Consider the following 22,330-nt stretch of genomic DNA (forward strand, 5'->3'; position numbering starts at 1 on the left):
CAGGAAGGCTAAAATCTAGCCTCTTTTGCTGAAAGCTGAAATTCTTCCATTATCACGTGACTCCAGGATTTGGATCTGGAGAAGCACCAGATGTCTTGACATACATGGTAAAATTTCAAAAGCTGGCAACATGGCCTAGGTATCCCTTAGGTCTTTGTGGGGCTGGCAGGGGCTGAAGGGTTAAGCATGATGTAGATCTTGGGCTGGCTTCTTGACAAGGTGAACTTCAGCCCTAACCATACCCTGTTTGGCCACTTTACATCTCTGCTTTAGTTTCTTCTTCTGGAAAATTAGGATAGTAGCACATCTACTGTCATGGACAGGACATGGAGCTCAGTAAGCTTCTAGTACAGGGGTACTCAACCTCTGGCCCATGGGCCAGATCCAGCCCACAGCTCCATGTCGTCTGGTCCATGAGGCTCCCTATGGGTCTGGAAATTTGGCAGCAGGATAGCAGTGGCACCACTCCCCCACTGCCAAGTTTCCAGACCCCTTAGGATCGCCAGGCCCTGCATCCTGGATCTAGTGCCTGATCCCAGACCACAGGGCCAGGCTGGGATGGTACTGAGCCCCAGGGCCCATTCCCAGCACACGGGGGGCTGGGAGGGGTGGTGCCAGACCCCTGGCACCCAGTCCTGGGGGGAGTAGTGCCAGGCTCCCAGGGACCAATCCCGGTGCGGGGGTCAAGGGGGTTGTGCCAGGCCCCACAGCCAGCTTCTGGCACTTGGGGTTTGATCCAGTCTTGCCCCACTCATCTAGCCCACAGGGCCAAAAGGTTGAGCACCTCTGATCTAGTAGATCAAAGTTTTATATGAGATCCTTGCCCAGCCCTGACCTATAAATAATCTGCTTGTAATAAACATAGCCAGTATTTGCTCCTTCACTCCACGCAGGATCAATATGGTAAGCACTCATTCCCATCTTCTGAACAGCATGATCTCTGGTTCGGGGCAGCAGGCTGTCTCTTGGAGATTAATCGTATTGCTCAGAAAGAATTGTAGAATCCCTCCATTCAAGTACCTGCGCGTTCCCAGGGCTGCGCCTATCCTCTTACTTTTGCTATTTTATATTTACTTACGAGAACCAGGAGGGTGGGGAGAGGGGAAGAGAATGAGAGTCTGCAGTAGTTTTTCTAACTTGCATGAATCTGTATATCATTTCAAATACTTGCCCTGACTTTGATAAGATGAATCGTATTCCACAGTCAGATATTAGCATTCAAGCTATGTAGTGGGAAAGGAGGGCTTATGCCATGGAAATAAAGCAGAAGACAGCATGTTTTCATAGCTACAAAGAGCACAGAAAGTATTGATGATGGCAGTTAGAGACAGGCAGAGAATAGCAATTCACAGGTGCATTTTCCCTGGTGACCATATTGCCTCTTTTGTATTCATAATAAGGCTTTAAGACCACAGTCCTTACATATGAACTAGAAAACAGTCCAGACACACGTCTGTTGTGCAGTGTGGTCTGGGGTGGCTAGCGGTGTGTCCAAATGAGCGATGCCATACCTAGACTCCTGCCAGCCTTGGACAAACTTTTAGTATCGGGTCCCCCTTCGCCAGAGAGAATTTTTTTGTTGCAAAAGTCTTTATCACATCTATGGTATCAATGTCTTTAAATAGTTTGTTCTCAACTGATAACATTGCCAGTCCCATATACGTGCAATATTAAAACATTTTTTTGAAAAAAATTTTTTTTTTCCTTTTTGGGCCCCCTTTGTGTCCGGGCCCCAAGCAACCACTCGGTTTGCCCATGCCTGTGTCCAGGTCTGCAAATAAGGCATGTATATTTGTGATGGAGCAGACGGCTAAGGTGCTCCTTAAACAGCACAGCAAAGCAGCTTCTCTCTCCCCCTGTCTCTCTCTTTCTCCTTGTAAGAAAGATGACCTGTGTCTCTATCAGAGCAGTTATTTCTAGGCTTGGTTGACTTATCTTTTTATGCTCTGGCTGGCTCTGTCAGGAGTGTCTGTTGCTTTTGCAGCTGAAAAAGTGGTCCCCCTCCTATCGCTATATCACTGAAGCAAGTTTGAGGAGAGCACCCAGAGTACACACTGAAATGAGTGTGGCAGGAAAGGCATATGCCTTGATGAAGTTGGTCACAGGCCACTTGTCCTTTGCCCATACGTGTCATACAATGGCAATACATGTGTGGATAGCCGTGTGCATTTCACATTGACTTCAGAGGATGCCTGGTGCCCACATCAGGCATGGCTGTTCTCTCTAAATCAACTGCAGCATGAACTGTATCTCCCTGGCATAAATGACGGGCACCAGTCCTTTCCAGATAAAAAACACCCAGGTGCAGGGGACTAAGGCTCATGTGGACACTTAAAGATGTCTACAGAAGTCCTCTGTGCACGTTTTACAGCACTGTCATTTGGAGCATTTTTTATAGCACTATGAAGTTACAGCACTTTTAAACATGACAGACGTGCATTTGGGGGCGCGTCTTTGGAGCCTCCCTGCACTTCCCCGGCTAGGAGGCAGCAGGCACTCCACAGCCTCCTGGGGCTTCTCCACCGGTGAAAAATTAGTCTAGCGTACAGAAGTTATTTAAAGCGCCCTAGGTTGCTCAAGTGCTGTAAAATACAGCGCTTCAAATTTAATACCTCATTGATTTAAAGCGCTGTCCCCATTTTTAAAGTGCGGTAAAGTTGTGCACTTCTAACTATGGCTGCCTCTGCTAGCGTGAGGGCTAATCTTCCAGGACTGCTCATGCCTTTATGCCTCTGACTGCAGAAATGGGGTGTGTGGCCTCCCTCCCTCCTTGTACACTGCACACCTGGCTGGATGTACTGCCAAGAAAGAAAGGAAAAAAGTTTCTTTTTGCAAACTGGCAGCTACCAGTTTGACCTCTTCTGTGCTGGAGGTCTGGATGACCAGCATCATCTCAAGATCAGCAGACTAGCCAGGCTTTTAGCCTGTTTGGAGACCCAAAGAAGGGCACTGTGATACCCAAAAGCTTGTCTAAATCTATCCCAACCATGCAGCTGGTCCAATAAAAGATACCACCCACAAAAATTCTTGCCATCTGCTCTTTTACTAATTTTCTATGCCTTCTTTTTTCTGCCTTTTTCACAAAGATTATCCTAAGAACTCACATAATAAAACTAATTCTTTGAAGACAGCTACTATCCCCTTACTAAAAGCTAGTTAAGAGTCTGAGTGACTAATACTATGACCCCCCTAGACCATGCAGGGAGCATTAGCAATAGACAAATGAACCAGGATTATAAACCTAAATAAGGAAAAGGCAAACAACCACTGGAACAGGACCTTGGTATGCTACCCAAGATTTGGCATCAGTTCAAGTAGTGAGAGAGTAATAGACATAGAAATCATAGAAAATTAGGGTTGGAAGGGACCTAAGGAAGGAGGTCATCTAGTCCTCAAAGCAGAATCATCCCGAGTCTCCATCCTTGGAGGTTTTTAAGACCCAGCTTGACAAAGCCTTGGCTGGGATGATCTAGTGGGACATGGTTCATCTTTGAGCAGGGGTGGGACGAGATGTGACCTCGTGAGGTCTCTTCCAACCTTAATTTTCTATTATTTCTATTATTCTATATCATCCCAGCCAAAGCTTTGTGTAGCCGAGCCTTAAAAACCTCCAAGGATGGAGATTTCACAACCTCTCCGGGTAACCTGTTCCAGTGTTTTACTACCCTCCTTGTGAGAGAGTTTTTCCTAATATCTAACCTAAACTTCCCGTGCCTCAATGTGAGCCCATTGCTCCTTGTTCTGTCATCCACCACCACTGAGAACAGTCCAGCTCAGAGGTGGGCAATTATTTTAGCTGGAGGGTCACTCAACCACTTTTGGTGAGCTGTCAAAGGCCGCAAATGTAGTCCCACTGCTTGACAGGTGCCCTGCCTCCTGATCCCCATATTGGGACTGGAAGTCTTGCCCCTAGCGCCTGACCTTTGGTACCAGAAGTCCCTCCTGGCCCACCGGTGCACACCTTCGAACCAGGTTGGGCTGGCTCCACACCAGCATGTGGGGCTCCCGGCACTGCAGAGGCACATGGAGGCATGGTGCCAGCCTGGCCCGGCCCGAAGGCGCACAGCTCCCGGCTGTACTGCCAGGAGCTGAGACCTGATTTTACAGCGATCAGCCACCACAAGCCCAAACCCTTCTGGAAGGGCCCAGTTTCACACCAGTGCTCCAGCAAAGCCACCCGAGTCACAGAGTGGTGCTGACACCGAGCATCCTGCTATGGCCACGGCTCCTCATCCTTCTGGGCTGATCCTCCTCTGGGGAGGAGGTGGCTGCCTGATCTCAGCATCTGACTGCTTGGGGCATGGGCCTCAGCCTGCTGGAGAAAGAAAGGGGCATCTTTCCCCTGTATCACAAAAAGGGAAATAGAGTTCCAGTGTCTCGCGGGGCTTGCGCCCCGGCCTTTCCAAGAGGCACTGGTGGACCTGCTCCTGGACTCTACCCACCAAGTCAGTCCCACCATCTCTTGCAGACATGCCTCGGAGCCCTGGGCTTGCCTGTTGATCCCCACTGCAGGTGCATCCCTCTCCTGTTTCCTCTAAGGACTCTCCACTCACGACCTGGGCCAGTTCACCCCTCCAGGTGAATCCAAGCTGCCTTGGCAGTGACTCTAGTGTGGACACCCACTCAGCCTGGCCCACACACAGCAGCCCAGAGCTCCTGTGCTCAGGTGGTCCACCAGCCTCGTTCTTCCTGTGGGTTGGATTACAGGTGGGGGCCTCCTCTTCTTGCTCTTCTTCCCAGAACCAGCTTTATACGGTGGTGATGAGGTCTCTTCTTGGCCAGACGCTGGCAACACCAAACTAAGAAATGGGCTGAATTGTCTGCATTTTGTAGTTCCAGGCACAAAGTAAAGCTCAGCAGATGAATACTGAGTACCACCCACCCTTCTCTAAATTCAAGGCTAGAGCTGCTGCTCCGCTGTAAAGGGAGCGTGTTGGGTGGGGGGGTCCAAGAAACAGATATGCTGTTTGTTAACTCAACCTATCAGGAGAGATTTATGGAGTTTAGTTTGATTCCCATGCCGGAGAGCTTATATCAGGCAAGATAGAGGATATATAATTACAGTGGTCCTGGTTTTCTGTGTTTAGAAATCCAAAATTCTCTGATTAACCCCCCCAAAATCTCCATTTTTTCCATGTTTCTCCCTCTGGGCCTTGGAGGCAGCTCTTGCCCAGAGCTGGTCCAGCCAGGCTGCAACCCTGTACCCGGATGTGGGCGCAGAAATCTGAGGGAAGTACGCGCTCCCCTATCCCCTCCAAACATTGCTTGTGCCCCCACCTCCCTCACCACAGACTTACCTGGAGGGAGCTGCTCTCCACCACCCTGCCCGGCTGCCACATGCATGTGCATGCCCCCTGCTTCCCGCTCCCCCCAGCCCCAAGGAGTCCCTTGCAGGTGGGAACTCTGCCAGCCTATAATTTTTCTCCTTTAAAGGAGAAAATCCACATTTTGCAGTGTTTTTCCATGGCATATAGAAAACCCGGGTCCCTGATCATTAATCATGAGAGCTGTGATCTGCTCTCTCTCTGACTTGAGCCACTTCAGTTTAGGTACCCAATGATCTCTATGGGGGATGGATCTGTAAAGTCATATCTACAAGGTCCCAAAGCCAAGCAGCAGCACTTTACAGCACACTGCATTGTGAAGGAAGAAGAAACCCACTGGCAAGCACACATCCCCTTCAGCGGTGGGCCCGCAGGCCAAGGAGTGGGAGGCTAGGTTGACAGCGAGTGCAATTTTGACAACTTTGACACAGATCACCATGAAGGAGGCTGCTTGCTTATTCCTACAAGGTTTCTTGAGTGTATTGTGATGGCTGTTGTGTAAAACTCAATATGTGGCATTGTATTTTTACCAGGTTCTGTATTTTACCAAATTGATTAAACCAGGGGAGCTTAACCTCTGGTCCCTGGGCCAGTTCCAGCCTGCAGCTCCATGGCATCCAGCTTACGGGGCACCCTATGGGTCAGGAAACTTGGTGGCAATTAATAACCCCACCCCTCCCCTGCCACCGGCTGCCCAAGCCCTGCAGCCAGACTGGAGCTGGGCCATGATCCCTCCTCACACGCAGCTGAATCAGGGCTGGGTCATGTCCTGCCTCGCCTCCCCGCAACAAGCCAAGTCCTCTTCTCCTGCCCCCCACTTCCCCTCCACACAGCCAGATGAGGCCCCTCTGTGCTCCCCTCCAGGCACCGGATCTGGACCACCAGCTGGATCCAGCCTGCGGACAGATGGGGCACTGCCCATGCAGCCCACCAGACAAAAAGTTTGAGCACCCCTGGATTAAATGTTTCACTGCTGGGATCTGATGAAGAACTCTAGAAGAGTGTAGAAGAGATGGTGTTCTCATGCTTTCAAAAATAAGAAAGGGAAAAGCAAAACTCTGATGGCTGGATCACCATCACTCATCTTTGGGGTAGAAAGGCTGGGATAAAGGGAAAGAGGCTCCACGAGCCATGCTCAGTTAACAAAACTTCTTACAAATAGGTTGCATCTCTCCTAAGTGTAAAACCTGGACATTTCTTGATTGTTTTGTAACCACAATAGCTGTTAAGCTCAAGACTACAGATTCAGACAAGCATACTCCAGAAGGTACTTAGCCAAGGGGTACCTTGTCAGCCAGTGCTAACATTTTAGAATATTTCACTTCTGCAGGCTCCCCAGTGAGGCACTGGGAGACATCGGAGACAAGAGAAGGCTTTCAAAGTACTTGACATCCAACACTTTGCAGGAGAGTCCATTTGCTTCAGGTAATCCAGAGTCTGCTTATCATGGCTCTTTTTTGTAGTTGCCTTTGACTTGCAGCGTGAGTATTTGGTTGTCTGAAATTCCGTCGATAGCACAAAGACCCCGTGTCTATTAAATATGGAACGTGTAATGTGAACTTCACCCCGGGAGGTGGCAGCATGCAAATTTATATCAACTTTCTGCATAATGAACTTCAAGACAAAGCGTTGTTCATTTTGGTCTTAGTGTTACATTTCCACCTGCCGCGATGCTTTACGATCCCAGAGAGTCGCTTAAACAATTTTTAAAAAGGAAGGATCAATCTTTTGGCATGTTTGACTTGATTTTAGCTTAGGCACAGGAATACATTTACAGTGTAATAAATCTTAGCTTAGACCTCCGCTTTACCTTTTGCACTGCCAAGGTAAGATGCATTCAGTAACTCTAGTGGAGTCACTGGTATCACGGGGTTGTTTGCAGTGTCAAATTCTTTATTTGCTTCATATACATGTCCTTCATTTGCATTTTGCTTCCTATTTGGTGTCTTTCACAGCTATTGCTGGAAGCTGATATAACTACATTTATTTTTAAACTGCTGTGATGCTATGTAACCAAATTATCACTGCTTTGACATTTCAGCTCTAAAGAATCAATGCAGGGATCTTAAGAATTCAAATGAGCTATTATCTGGATGTATGTGAAATGATATCCTCCTTATCATACAGTGCCTTCTACTTGATACCACCCCAGAAAATATCATGGACAATTTAAAAGTAGAAGATGTACTCACATGAGTAGAACTTATTTCTGAGAGGTTGCATGGCAGCCGAGGAGGTATTTGGGCAAGTGACACCTCTTCTGTGCTCACCAAGCAGCATCTGCATGCTCTGATCCTATTTTTGCTCTGCAGTGTATATCTGCCTGCCTCCAATTTACTGCAGACCCCGATTTCCCCATCTTAAGTTATTTAACATATCATTTCTTTGCTGGCTTTTTAGACTCGGCCAGTGGCAAAACTAGCTTTGGATGCTTCCACCAGCTCACACAAACGGCAGTTAAAGGAATAAGACGGTGTGGTCCGATGCCTGGACTAAGGGGAAAAGCATTAAGCTGCAAGAGAGACAGCAGTGCAAGATGCTGAGGAGGCTGCCGAGGATGTCTAGTCCCGGCCATGTGGCAGGTCCAGCCACAAAAAGAAAGGAGCACGGTACAAGCACAGCTGCTAGGTGGCACTGCTGTACTGAGATCAGGAATATCTGCTCTGTGGCAGGAGGAGATGAAGACTTGAGGTGGGAGCTGCTAGGCACAGCGCAAAAAGGCACGATACAGTTTGGTCACAAACCCAAAGTACCTCCATCTGTTGGGAGCTAGCAGGAGAGGACTGATGAGGGCAGCGTCACCTGCCAGAGGGATAATACTGGCTTTCATCTGCCAATATCAAGCAGCGGTATCTGATGACCTTGCAAGACAAAGCACCTCTCAAGGAAGGGCGCCATATTTTAGCGCACGGGGTCACTCGAAGGATCTAACGAGAGAGCAGAAATGGGCTCTTCAAATCCAACCCCCATCGATTAATTTCTGCCCAACGGCGGAGTCAGTTCCACAACCGTCTAGTCCCCAACAGGAAAGGAGAAAGAGCGTTCCCAGGTGCAGAAGCGGTGTGGAGACAGCAGCCCAGACATAAAGGCAGAGCAGTGCAAGCCACCCACAGAGCATCCCCAAGAGGCAAGGAAGCCCGCCCCAGCCACTATCCAGAGCAACCAGCACTGAAGTAGCAAGGACCAGTGAAAAGAAAAAAAAAGGGAAGCAGAACTAGAGCTTCATCAGCGTTTTTCATTTAATTCCATATTGCATTCATGCGGAGTATCGTATTGCACGTGCTAGTGCGTGAAGCTACATCCACAGGAGCGCTTTGTGGAAGAGGAACACCAGCAAAGAACTTGTAGCGTGGACGTGACCCCACCAGCCACGCTCTGCTTTGAAACGGTGTTGTAAAATCACCCCCGCTGCCAAGCACAACCAGCCGTACCAAGAAAAATGGCATTCTGCATCCCTACTAAGGTCTGCTGCTTACACAAGGAGGTTGGTTGGGCATCACACATCTTCGCATCCTTGACAAGCAAAGGGCCTGAGCGTAGATCTCTGTTTGCTCTGCGTGAGTGTTTCCCACCGGTTGGGTCATGGCCTCTGGGGCGAAGATCACAAAAGATAATGGCTAGGGGTAGGGGGATGAGGTGTTAGAAACTGGTATGAGGTATCGGAAACGGGTGTGAGGTATTGGAAACTGAAAACCATGCCCTTCCACTCCCTGCAAGTCATACTTCTCAAGGCTAAGTACTTTCTGACTCACTGTCAACTAATAAAGAGACACATAAATACATTTTAGAGGTTCATCATTAGGTCTGTAGAGCTGTATCAGAAATATTTCAAGTCAGGAGTGGGCAGTTATTTGGGCTGGAGGGCCATTTAAGGAGTTTTGGTGAGTTGTGGCCGGCTGGGGGAGGGAGGGGTGCTGACCTGGTTGGGGATGGTGTGAACCCACATCTCCAGATCCAAGCAAAACCTTAGTGACTCTACCCTCCACAGGAACGGTGTGGAGGTCATGGAAATACTTTAAAGCAGGGCAACACTAACCCAAAGGGACTGTAAAACATGACAGCAGAGAATTATCAGCAGATCTCATAACGCAGCTCATTTCTGGAGCATTCGCCTCTGATGGCGCTGTGACCATTGGTGTCTGTGTCCAATTCATACTTCCTTATACCAGGTGTGATGTTCTGCGGCCTGCTGGATTCAGCGCTAGCCACTACACAGCTCCACAGGAAAGAGCTCACGGAAAGAAAGATTTTTATTTTACCCATCGGTGAAAAAGGTTACGCTCAAAAGGGCACTGAAATGAGTTCATTCCTGGCCAGTGCCAGATGCTGTCTTTCACTTGCACATGCCAAAAATCAATGGAGATCTGGCTCATTTCTAATTCTACAACTGGGATTGGGATTTGAGGGTGTGAGCTCCTTCTAAAGGTAGTCTTTGGTGCTTCTCCCAACTTAATGCTCTACTTTGCAGCTGCAGCATTTGTGCCATGGCCTCATGGCTTTTTTTGAAACAGAGCCACAACGTCACTGAATCCTAACACACCCGAAACAGCTGAATTCTTTAGAGTTTGGGTTTGCAGAAACTAGAACAAGCTCTCACCCATCATGACAGCCCTGTAAACTCTGTGACAGCTCATGCTGGAGACTCACTGAGCACAATGCCCCAGAAGGTCACAGGATATCACCAGGGAACTTTACCTTGATTAACCACATTTTCTGACATTGAACTTCCTAGGGAGGGCGAGGGGATATTTGCTTGGTCTGGTGCTTTCCTTTAGCTTTGTTCTTGTTGTGGTTGGTTTTTATTAAATGTTTTCTGTCGGAGCTAGTCAGCATTTATGCATTTGTCGTTGTCACTGAGGCCTATAGAGGATGCCACCCTGATGGGTAAAATCCAGGCAGCTGGGTGCCTTTCTCAATCTTACACGCTTTGTTATTGGGAAACGGGGATTACGATCATCTTTGTAAAGTGTTGAGTGCATACTTGCTACCAGGGGCCAGTGGGAGAGGGTCTGTGTCCCTGGGCTGGACAGGTTAATGACGTGGTGCCCGCCAGGAACATCCTTCCTTTCCCCTGACACTTTCCCACAATACAGAGCCCCCCACAAACTGTTTCCCACTCACCCTCCCGCTGCCACCCTATTAAAGCATTGGCATGCGACAACCTACTAGCACGCAGGAAGTGCCTCCTTGTGTCCAGCACCCCATTTTTGGCACCCCAGATGATCACGCCCTCCCTGGGTTGTGTAGCTTGAGCTTTACGTGGATTCAGGTGCTGCGTCCACACAATGCTCCCATGCGCCTGCTTTGGCCAGGCCTTGCAGACCATCCCCCCAGTCCACCCATGATGACGACCTCAACCTCAGTCCTGCTACCTCGCTGTAGCCGGCTCCCCCACTCCATCCATGTGTGTACTTCAACTTTATAGCTCCTGGTTTTCAAAGACGCCCTCTCATCATATTAATTTCCCTGACTCCTCAGTCCATGTCACCAAATCCCTCCCACCTTCCCATACCCCTCTCTCTCCTGCCATGGGCCCTAAAATCTCTCTCCCCTCCTCATCTCCATTTATCCTCCTCCCCTAGCCACTGCCCCAACTCTCTCCCCCTCCATTCCCCTTTCTACTCCTCCATCCCCCTCCTCTCCCAGCCTTTACCTATGCAACTTTTCGTGTTGAAAACTGTCTGAGCACCTTCACTGAATCTTCTGCAATACTCTGATTACATTTCCCAGAACAAAAAGCCCTTTGATAGAGACAGGTTATTGCAACATGGTTACACTAACCATTCAGATTTCTGCCAAGGGTGGATGCCAAATTTGCAATGCCTGGGTACTGCTCCGGTTCCAAACCCACAGCACTTCTGCTCGAGCCAGTTAGGTCATGGGAAAAGTGACTGGGTGGCAACCCTTTGGAGTACTATGTCTGCACATGCACGGTATAATCCACCCAGTTAGGTCGCACCTCTCAGTGCAGCTTAAGCCTTGTGAAATGCTGCGTCCAATTTTGCTCCTCCAATGCCTCCGATAAAGGGCAAGCACTTGAGATCTTCTGGGGGCTACCAGGTCAACCCTAGATATACATGGCTGGAAAGGATCTCAGGAGAGTCTCAATGGTCCCTCCCCTGCACTGATCCTACTAAGAATCCAGGGCAGCTGTCTAACTTGTTCTCAAAAAACTTCCTCTGAGGGTTTCACAACGTCATGCCAGAAAACATGTTGCACTGCTTCACCACCCTTAGAGAAAGTTCATGCTATCCAGCCTAATTCTGTGCTGCAAATTAAGCCACTTTCTTCTTGCCCTGCCAATTTTGGGCATGGAGCATAATCAATCATCTTTTTAACAGCCTTCTGAATTCTGAAAGGCTGATCAGGTCTTTTCTAGACAAACCAGTTTCTTCAACCTTTCCTTTTAAGTTGGCAGAGGAGAGCCACGCGCATGATCAGAGGGCAGGAAAACAGACCTTATGATGACAGGCTGAGAGCCCTGGGACTCTTCAGCTTGGAAAAGCGCAGGCTCAGGGGTGATCTGGTGGCCACCTATAAGTTTATCAGGGGTGCTTATCAGGATCTGGGGGAAAATCTGTTCACCAGAGCGCCCCAAGGTCGAACGGTCACAAACTCCGCCACGACCGATTCAGGCTGGACATAAGGAAAAACTTCTTTACTGTCTGAGCCCCCAAGGTTTGGAATAGACTGCTGCCAGAGGCGGTTCAAGCACCCACTTTGAACGCCTTCAAGACACATTAGGATGCTTATCTTGCTGGGATCCTATGATCCCTGCTGACTTCCTGCCCCTGGGGCAGGGGGCTGGACTCAGTGATCCTCCGGGGTCCCTTCCAGCCCGAATGTCTATGAAATCTATGAAGTTATGATGGCAACACTTTTTTTTTTTGCGGTTGCTGCTTTCTTCTGGACTCCAGTCTCTTTACATCCTTTTTAAAGCGTGACTTAAAGCGCACCAGTATTTCATCTGAAGTCTCCACCCACACCAGTACAGTAGAATAACCACCTTCTGTGGTGGCCATTCCTCTTAATACAATGCAGGATGAAATTTGCCTGTTATGCAACAAAATCACATTATTAACTTATGTTCAGCGTACGCTCCATTATAACCTTGAGATCCTTCTTGGAAATACTGCTGCCTATCCAGTTAGTCCCCATTTTGTATTTGTGCCCTTGCTTTCTCCTTCCATAGCATGCTGCACTTACCTTTATCCCATCTTGGTGCTTGCACACAATTTCTCTCTTTATTACGTTCATTTTGATTTCTGATCATGATCTTGAGAGCACCTGAAACACTTTACAGCTTGGTAAGACTGACAGCTTTATAACTGCCCTCTCGATTGCATCATTCAGGATGTTAATGAAAATAGCCAATGGAACTTGGCCCAGGACAAAGGGAAGTAAGACCCCACTGGAAATATTCTCGTAGTTTGACAGTGAAACATTGATAACTATCTTTTAAGTGTGCTTTTTCAACCGTCTAACAATGACTTCACGTAGAAGGCAGGGTAGACACGCCTTACAGACCAGAGGTTCTCAACCTTGCTGGACTCAAGGCACCCCACGTTGGATGCGAGACCCCTCTGTGTAACTTTTGCCACTTGAGCAGCACCTACTTTCAAAAACGGATTCATACATTACTCCCTTTCATGCAAAGGGGCTTAGCAGTGGGAGTGTGGGACAAACAGGGATAAGCCTGTGGCACCCTTCAAAGGATCTGGCAGCACCCCAGGGTGCCCTGGTATCCTTGATGTAGCAGGCAACAGTCCTTCTGGATCATAGTGCATGTGTGAGAGGTCACCAGGACTTTTGACACACACATCCAGAGAGGAGTTTGGAGGAGGGGAGGCTGGCCAGACCTTCTATCCCCCCACTTTAGTCCATTAAGACAGTATCCAAAGTCCAGACCTTCGGTGCTTCAATAGCTGTAGTTACACCTGCATCTAGGAATCAAATTCAGGTCTCCCATGTGGGGGACAAAGATTGAATCACAACTGTGGGTGCACTATGGATGAGACTCACCCTTATAGCCTAACTCAATAAGATGTATATATAAAGCACTAGCTTTCATGAACTCAAGTTCACTTCATCAGACGCTGTGAAAGGACAGCACAGAGCAGCATATAAACTGGACTTCACATAGACCACGCTTCCCGCACGTGCTCAGGAGAACGTCTTGTCACAATGCTAAAAGCTTCACTATAGCCCCAGCGCATCACATATGCCGCTTCCCCTGGACCCATTCCCTTGTCAGACAAGGAAATTAGATTTGGCTGACACAATCCATGGTCACTGAGTCCATGCTGGTGGTCGGGTTGCCAACCTGCCAGGATTGCCCTGGAGTCTCCAGGAATTAGATATAACTCTCCAGGAGACTGCTGAGAGTCACCTGGGACATAAATGATAGGGCATTCATTAAAATATGCATTAAATGTTTAATCTGATTTATATAGTAGTCTAGTGGGGTTTTAAAATGTAATAGTAATGTGCATTTGCCTTCCTGATGTAAAGTCTACGCACCATAATCTATAAGTGGTATACACAAGCACATACGTGTTGTGTTGTGAGCATGACGGCATTCTGGAAACCTCCCAAAATAGATTCGGAGTTCATAACCCAGGCTGGTGGGATGGGTTGGTTTAGGTTTTACTTGATCCACCTTAACCTCTGCCTGGTGCTTCTAATCAGTTCTCAACATTCACAGACTCATGGCAACCCTTGGTAGACTCATGGCATCCCTTGATAGAGTCAGTGCCCCTTGATAAACTTGCAGCACCCCTTGATAGTCATAGAAAATGAGGGTTGGAAGGGACCTCAGGAGGTCACATCTAGTCCAACCCCCTGCTCCAAGCAGGATCAGCCCCAACTAGATCATCCCAGCCAAAGCTTTGTCGAGCCGGGTCTTAAAAACCTCCAAGGATGGAGAGTCCACCACCTCTCTGGGTAACCTGTTCCAGTGTTTTACCACCCCCCTAGTGAGGGTTTTTCCTAATATCCCTCAACTTCCCTTGCTGCAACTTGAGCCCATTGCTCCTTGTCCTGTCATCTGCCAGTCCAGCTCCTTCCTCTTTTGAGTCCCCTTCAGGTAGTTGAAGGCTGCTATTAAATCCCCTCTCCGTCTCCTCTGCTCTAGACTAAATCACCCCGCGCCCTCAGTCTTTATAAATCACATGCTCCAGCCCACAGACCATTTCTGTTGCCCTCCGCTGACTCTCCCCAGTGTGTCCACATCCTTTCTGTAGCGGGGGGCCCAAAACTGGACACAGGACTCCTGATGTGGCCTCCCCAGTGCTGAGTAGAGGAGAATAATCACTTCCCTCGGCATGCTGGCAACGGTCCTACCCAAGCAGCCCAGGATGCCGTTAGCTGTCTTGGCAACGAGGGCACACTGCTGGCTCATCTCCAGCTTCTTGCCCACTGTCACCCCAGGGCCTCTTCTGCAGAGCTGCTGCCCAGCCAGGCACCCCCAGCCCCCACCGGTGCAGGGCATTGCTCCGTCCCAAGTGCAGGACTTTGCACTCGTCCTTGTTTAATTCCTTTTGACCCAATCCTCCAAGTTGTCTAGGTCACTCTGAATGCTAGCCCTGCCCCCGTGTATCTGCTACTCATGACATCTCTGACAGACACGTGGCACTGCTTGTCAGACTCAGGGCACGGCTCAGAGGCCAGGTCTCAGTTGTCACTGTGTGCTGCAGGAACACAGGAGACTAGAGCCAAGAGCTGGGGACAGGCTGGCTTGGACACTACGGACCGCACTGGAAATATGTAGGTCGATGTTGTGCCCGGCGTGGCCCAGCCCTGCGTCCCCCACGTGGCTCGGGCCCGCGCGGCCTGGCCCTTTAAGAGGACCCCGGGGCACCCCCGCGCGCAGCTGCTGACGTGGGATCGCGTGGCGCCTCTCCCCATAGAAACCACACCCCAGCCGGTGCGCGCATGCGCACACCCTCCCTTTAGCCCCCTCCTTCCCCAACTGAGCAGGCGCAGCCGCAGCAAGGCGGAAGTCGAATTTAGGCGGCGCCCGGCTCTGCGCATGAGCAGCGCGCGTCCCGGGAAAATTACGCGAGCCAAGGCCGCTCCCTTGTGTTCCGGTTGCGCAATGCCGCGCAGGCGCCCTGCCCGCCTTCCTCCTCCTCCAGCAGGCTTCGCCCCACCCGAGTGACGTCAAGCGCATGCGCACACCCCAGCGGGGGCATCACCGTTGGCGCGTCCCTCTCCTCCGCATGCGCGGTGAGGCCCAGAGCCGCTGCACGCATGCGCGGTGCGTCTTGCGGCCGGGCGTGCGTGGGCGCGGCGCAGGCGCAGTGCGCTCGCGGAGGGGGAGGGGCCGCCTCATAACGGCCGGTCCGGCCGGGCGGGCGCGTGGTGCGCCTGCGCGTTGCGAGCTGAGGGGAAGTGAGGCGGGCTTTTCCGGCGGCCTGAGGGGAGCGGCGGCGGCAGTGGCAGGTAACGGGCTGCTCCGCGAGGCCGGGTCGGGCCCCTCACGGGCGGGCGCTCACCTTGTCTCTCGGTCCCTCCGCAGGCAGGAGCCGGTGCCGGCTTCCATGAGCTGAGGGGCCGCCGGGTGCCGACGGGCTAAGCCGGGCCTGGCCTGGGACAGCGGCCCACGCCCCCCCACCCCCCTTGCTGGGCCGCGCCCGTGAGGAGCCCCCTCCCCCCCTTCCTCCCCCCGCCCCTCCCCCACCCCGGGGCCCCGTGGATGCCGCCGAGATGGGCAAGGTGCTGTCCAAGATCTTCGGCAACAAGGAGATGCGGATCCTGATGCTGGGGCTGGACGCGGCGGGCAAGACCACCATCCTGTACAAGCTGAAGCTGGGCCAGTCGGTGACCACGATCCCCACGGTGGGCTTCAACGTGGAGACGGTGACGTACAAGAACGTCAAGTTCAACGTGTGGGACGTCGGCGGGCAGGACAAGATCCGGCCCCTGTGGCGGCACTACTACACGGGCACGCAGGGCCTGATCTTCGTGGTGGACTGCGCCGACCGCGACCGCATCGACGAGGCGCGCCAGGAGCTGCACCGCATCATCAACGACCGGGAGATGCGGGACGCCATCATCCTCATCTTCGCCAACAAGCAGGACCTCCCCGACGCCATGAAACCCCACGAGATCCAGGAGAAACTGGGCCTGACGCGGATCAGGGATAGGAATTGGTACGTGCAGCCCTCCTGTGCCACCACGGGGGACGGACTCTACGAAGGGCTGACGTGGTTAACGTCCAACTATAAATCCTAATGGCGGGCGGGGGGGGACACGCACGCGCGCACACATACAAATGAAACTCTTTTAGGCTATGGAGAATTTAAGGAAAATGAATAAATAAAGAAATAAAGAATTAACCCACGTGGCTTCCCAGAAGACCAGTTCTCGGCAGAAAAGCAAAGCATCCATAGGATTATGATCACCTCTTCTCCCACAACCGCCCTTTTCTTCGACACACTGACTGGATTCCTATTTTAACTCTTCTTGCTTGGCATTAGGATGCTCTAATCCTCAAATGTGACATGAACACAAGCACTAGATGCTATGGCAGACTTCCAGCAAACAAGGGGAAAAGACACGTTGTAGATTTGCTAAGTAACTCTTTTTTTTTTTTTTTTTTTTTCATTCTTTCTTGACTACCCTCTTTTTTTTTTTTTCCACCCCCATTCCTCTGGGGTGGGAGGAGTAAGGGTACCTCTGGGTGTATGCTTTCTGGCTCTTTTTTTTTCTTTGAATTGCTGTAGATTGCTACTTTCTTGCATTCATGCAGAATATGTTGATAGGTCTATTTCATCTAGTAAACTAAAAATGATTGCTTAAAATCAAACCGCAGTCTGTCTTTTTATATGGAGGACTTTTTTTAAAAAAAAAAAAAAAGTTCTGCTGATCTGTAATTAGTGACTTGAAATTTTGTCTTTTTCATCTCCAAGACTAATATGAAATAAAAAAAAATGTTTGCCTACAGCAGCAGGTAGTGAGAATACCATTGTAATGCGTTCAAAGTGTATATCAGGTGTAATGTTAACTAGGTAATGTAAGAACTGCTTGAAATGTCAGCTGTGAAGTTCTGAACCATACATCATGCATGAATAGGGATGCAAGTAGGTCCCATACAGCATAGCAACCATATAGTGAGTAAGACGTGAATGATGTAATAGTTTCAGGGTATACTCCTATTCAGTTCCTGTTGCATTGCAGCTAAATATCACTGACTCTTGTGATCATAATCAGTTACACATCAGACTCCCATTTCAATGCAAGAGATCTCCAGAAAATGTAGCAATAATGTGATGATTTTTACTTAAAATCAAAACTGTGGGCAAAAATCAGACCCTGACTTCCTTGTCTTGCAGTACAGGAAATGTTTGTGTTGACTCCTTCCCTCCCCCCCCTTGCCTTATGTGATTTTTATGTAGCTTTAAAGGAGCTGCAGAGAAACAACTTCTGTTTCTGTACCATAAACACTCAAGTAAGAAAGCTCACTCCTAAGCTTTTAACTGAAAGGTGTTTTTTTTTTTCTTGTTTTCTTTTTATTTTTTTTAATGCTTGAATAATTACCATTTAGAGGAAGTGATTATCAGTTTAGTTTTTGCAAGACCACAAATTTTAATTAATGCAAGTAGCTGCAAATGGCCTTAGCCCTCTGTTCCAGTAGCATGTTAATATAATTCTGTATGAAAGGATCTCCATTGGCTGTCCGAACTTAAATCCAGTGAGTAACTGCTCAGTCAGGGTGGGGAGAAGAGTGAGTATATGACTATGAATGTAAATCTCCATATTTAGGTCTTAAAGGGCAAGCAGCTCATTTGCTGTATCGCAGTTTTCAGATGCCTGTGACTGGCAAAAAAACCAAGTGTTTGAGTAGGTATGAAATGAGTTCAATCAAGTATTAATACTAGGTGCAAAAAAAAATTGTAAAGCAGCTGGTTCTTATTCAGCCTTAAAGATTAACTTCAGATTTCCTCAAGGAGTTAAAGTCTATTGGGGAATTCTAGGAATGTATGCTACAAAACCAGAAGAAAATGGCTTTTCTCTTTTTTTTTTTTTCTTTTTTTAGGGTATTAGATTCACATTTAAATTGGGGCATTACACTACATTTTTGCAATTTTAACTCTGCATGTTAAATATAATGTACATGGAGCTTTTTACCAAAGATGTATGGGAAGATTAAAAATTGAGTGCTTAAGGCCACTTGGAAAAAATTGGTGATTAGAAAATGGCTCTAAAGAGGGACACAATTGGTGTGAATTGCAAATCGCAATGAAAGGGTTCTTGATGCTAGAAAATGGAGCAGTGATTCCTAAAGAAATCTGTGTAAATGAAAAACCAATTGGAGAAGCTAGCTAAAAACCAATGATCCTAAATTCCCAGTTTGGATGGGGAAATGAAAGATCTCTACTTAGTCTCATAACTGAAAGCTCATTGCCCTATTTTCTAGCTATTACAAATTCCAGAAGCCTTTTATTTCAGTTTAACTGATCAAACATAATGTGGTGTAAAGGTGCAGAAACCAAAGCACCAAGATACAATATATTGTTTTCTTCTGGGGAAAAAAAAATAAAGCCAAGCACAAAGTAGATGCCTAAACTGGAAAACTTGAAGCTCTGTTATACTGATGGTTCTTAAACATATTCTCAATCAAAATGAAAACTTGGGTTCTTTCAGTTTCAGTCTAGAGTTAATATGTACTGCTTTCTATCTCCTCAGACATGGTTTGGGGATAAGCCTAAATTGCTTCATTAGACTTTTTGCATTAAGTTGAATTCACAATTTTGTATTTTCTTGGTAATTTTTGTTACTTTAGATATCCTGTTTTGTAGGTAAAAGGATGAACTTTAATTATACTTCTGAATTTTTTTTTAATGTCATTCTGGGAGAAGTAACTTTAATTACTGAAACTTGTGTGGCAGATGATTAAAAAATAAACACTTTTTGCTACTGAACAAAAGATAAATGCTTCATTTTGAAAATGTCCTCTAATAGGGTTATAGTTGAAACTAACCAGTGGCTTCAATGCACTACTTAAGCCTGCAGGATAAAGTAGCAATCTGTGTAAGAATTCCAATCGCTTCAAAAATGAATCTGAAGTTTAAGTGCATCAACCTGTGTTCTTGTGAATTTTATGAAGTAACTTGGAGTAAGGGGTTTTTTTTTTGTTTTGCTTTTTCTGGTTTTTTGGGTGTTTGTTTTTGTTGTTTTTTTTTTTTTTAAACAGCGTTCATCTTGTCTAAGTGAATAAATAAGTCTGTAGACTGTGATTCTCCCTGACTAAAGCAAACAGGAATTTTGTGTTCTCAGTATGGTTGTAGTGTTGGTAAAGAACTAATAAGCAGAAAATAAAGCGATTTATACAGTGGAGCTCTTTTGGTATGTTGCTTGTATTTGAACATGGCAGAAACAGAAAGGGGCTACATGGTATCCTGGACTAGTGCATTGTGTTTAACCTTCAGGCTTAATGTTCTGTATTGCCTGGCTTTGAATGCTTGTCCATAGTCTCCCATTTTAGCTTGGTCTGGAGGTAAATGAGTTAATTGCACAGCTTGTGGGGGGGGGGGGGGGGTTGTTTTTGGGGTTTTTTTGTTTGGTTCCCAGCCCCCCCCCCCCCCCCCAACTACTCCCACTTCAAGCTTTCAATGGACTTTTAAACTAAACTTACCCTGCAGGGTGAAACACTAAAATGCAAGCTGTCTGCTCAAGGAACTTTTTACAAGGTAATGCTAGACTAATACAGTACCTAAGATTCATGTGCAAGAAGGCACAGGAGCACTGTTTAGAAAGCTTCTTGAAGGAGAGACCATTTTGAAGGAAGAAAAGAAAGTTGCTTTTGGACTAAGTCCGTATAGAAAAACTGACTTTGACATGGGTGACTTTGTTACACTTCTGTGTTTTGCTTTGTTTTTTTTAAAAAAGTTACGGGCAACAGGGTAAAACTGATGGTGAAGAAACCTGAAGGGGAAGCCACCAAAAAGGTATTTGAATGTGGAGGAGGCAGGCAGGTATGCAGGTGTAGCAATAAAAGGTCGTTCTGGCAGCATCAATCTCAAAATCAAGGGAAGAAGTGGAAACTTAATCTTACAGAAAAAAAGCAACCAGGCTTTGGATTCTGGAGGTGGAGGAGATGCTTTTACCAGGATATTTGCAAAGATGCCTTTCTCTCTGAAGGAGAAGTGGAGGCAGTGGCCTTGAAAAGTGTGTATGTTGGAGGGAAGGGGACACTAAAGTGACTCACTGTAGTCCTTTTTCTCCCACTGAGGTTTGAAGCCTTGGGGGCAGAAGTAACTTGGTTATTAATTGTCCTGCTGCCTTAAACGTTTGTGTTGGTGGCTTGGTTTTGGTTTTAATTGATTTGTATGGAGTTCAGTTGTATCCAGCTGTGGAGGTGCTGTTTGTGTACTAGTTGCTTTTAAAAAAACAACAAAACCAACAACAAAAAAACTAGTTACTTGCAATAGCTAGGTTAAACTTTGTCTGCCTCTCAAACTTGAGCCACAATAAGAAAGGGCGTGGCCCTCTCTTCAATGGACTGAAACTGCTTTAGCTAACCTAGTACAGCTTGGCGTGTAGCAAACTTGTATCTGATAATGGCAATGTAGTAGCTGATGAGTGTTGACACTGACTGTTTGTAAGGTAGATGTATGTAAAAACGGGCATGTTCAGCTCTTACCCTAACCTCTTATTACAAGTTCCATTTCTTGAACTGATATTTTATTTCCATGAATCATTTGAAGAGAGACTGGCAACAATCCCTCCTGCCCCTTCTGTCATGGGAGCATATGAATATTTGTGAATTAAGCTGTGAGGGAGTGTTTCCTCATCTCAGGCCTACTGACAGAGTTGCCTATATATACCCCGTACACAGATAATACTAGTCTAGAGTGTTATCTTCCTTCAGGTCTTTCCTTCCAATTCCTCCTACAGGTAACCACTCGTGCATGTGTGTGAAATATTGCTATCAATTACTTAGGAAAGTGAGACCCTGTCAAAGCCACTCAGATGCTAAACTACTGATTTCTCATGCACTGACCTGATCATCATCACTTTACTGCTCTCTTCTGCTTAGTGTTGGCAAGTGTATGAAAACTAGTGTTCTCTTACCTTGTAACTTTTGTGGAAACAGATGTAATGGGGGGCACTGGAATTACTATAAGAATGCACCACTGCCGTAATGCCTCTTAACTCAAAAGGCAAAAATGTGAAGTGTTAAACTTTTATACAGGGAAATGCTCAGTTTGCCTTGCAGTAATATACAAATTTCTGTGCTGTTTCCAAATTTAAGACTATGATTTTTATGAAATCTGTATAAGCTCTTGTGTCTTGCATTGGCTGCCTCTTACAGTTTGGAAAGACTCCAACATCCCACCTATGCTGGTTTTTTCTGTACTTAAGACTGAAATTAATTCTTTAAATATGATATCCAAGTCTTGGCAGAGCTGTCTTAAGAGCCATGAAAGTCTTTCTTTTTCTTTGTTACCAGGGCTTTTAAAAAGCAGAAGTAGGTGAGCTGATGTGGGTATCTACTGAATTGGAGGCAATACTTTTCTCTTTATGCTTGATGTCTGTTCATTGGAGTGTTTCTGGTTTAAATGCTATTCTGTTCAAAGAGCACAGTACAGTGGCTTTATGCACTTTGTGGGGAGGAAATACCTAGTTTCTTCATGTATGAGAAGCATAGTGGCACCAGCTTCTCTAAAATAGTAGGGGAAGTGAGGGTTAACAAGCTTGTATATATTAACAATTCTGTAACTTCTTGGGGTAGAAAGTCTGGATAACTACCTGCCTCTTAAAACCACTGCACATGCCCTCCTAACAGAGTTGTTTAATTTTACTATGGTGGTAGTCTCAAATATAGATAGCTATAATTTTCTTTCTACAGCTATGAAACTAAAGACTTCCTCCTCAGACTGTAGTAATTCCACACTCTGCACCTCAATGTTTTTCTGGTTTTCTTTCTTTTTTGTTACTCTGTACTGGTCTGGCGCTTTTGCTGTTTGTTCGGAAACATCAAGTGATCTTAAATACAGATG

General features: G+C 47.3%; 1 protein-coding gene across 1 annotated transcript; it reads left to right on the forward strand.

Moving 5' to 3' along the window:
- The first annotated feature begins 15,646 nt into the window (after window positions 1-15,646).
- On the forward strand, window positions 15,647-19,664 carry ARF6 (ADP ribosylation factor 6). The gene is made up of 2 exons (XM_014595145.3): window positions 15,647-15,767; window positions 15,844-19,664. Exon 2 carries the CDS (start codon window positions 16,032-16,034, stop codon window positions 16,557-16,559), a length of 528 nt encoding a protein of 175 aa, XP_014450631.1. The 5' UTR covers window positions 15,647-15,767; window positions 15,844-16,031; the 3' UTR covers window positions 16,560-19,664.
- Window positions 19,665-22,330: the final 2,666 nt, after the last annotated feature.

The sequence above is a fragment of the Alligator mississippiensis genome, chromosome 2 (genome assembly GCF_030867095.1).
Source record: "Alligator mississippiensis isolate rAllMis1 chromosome 2, rAllMis1, whole genome shotgun sequence".
Taxonomy (NCBI): domain Eukaryota; kingdom Metazoa; phylum Chordata; order Crocodylia; family Alligatoridae; genus Alligator; species Alligator mississippiensis.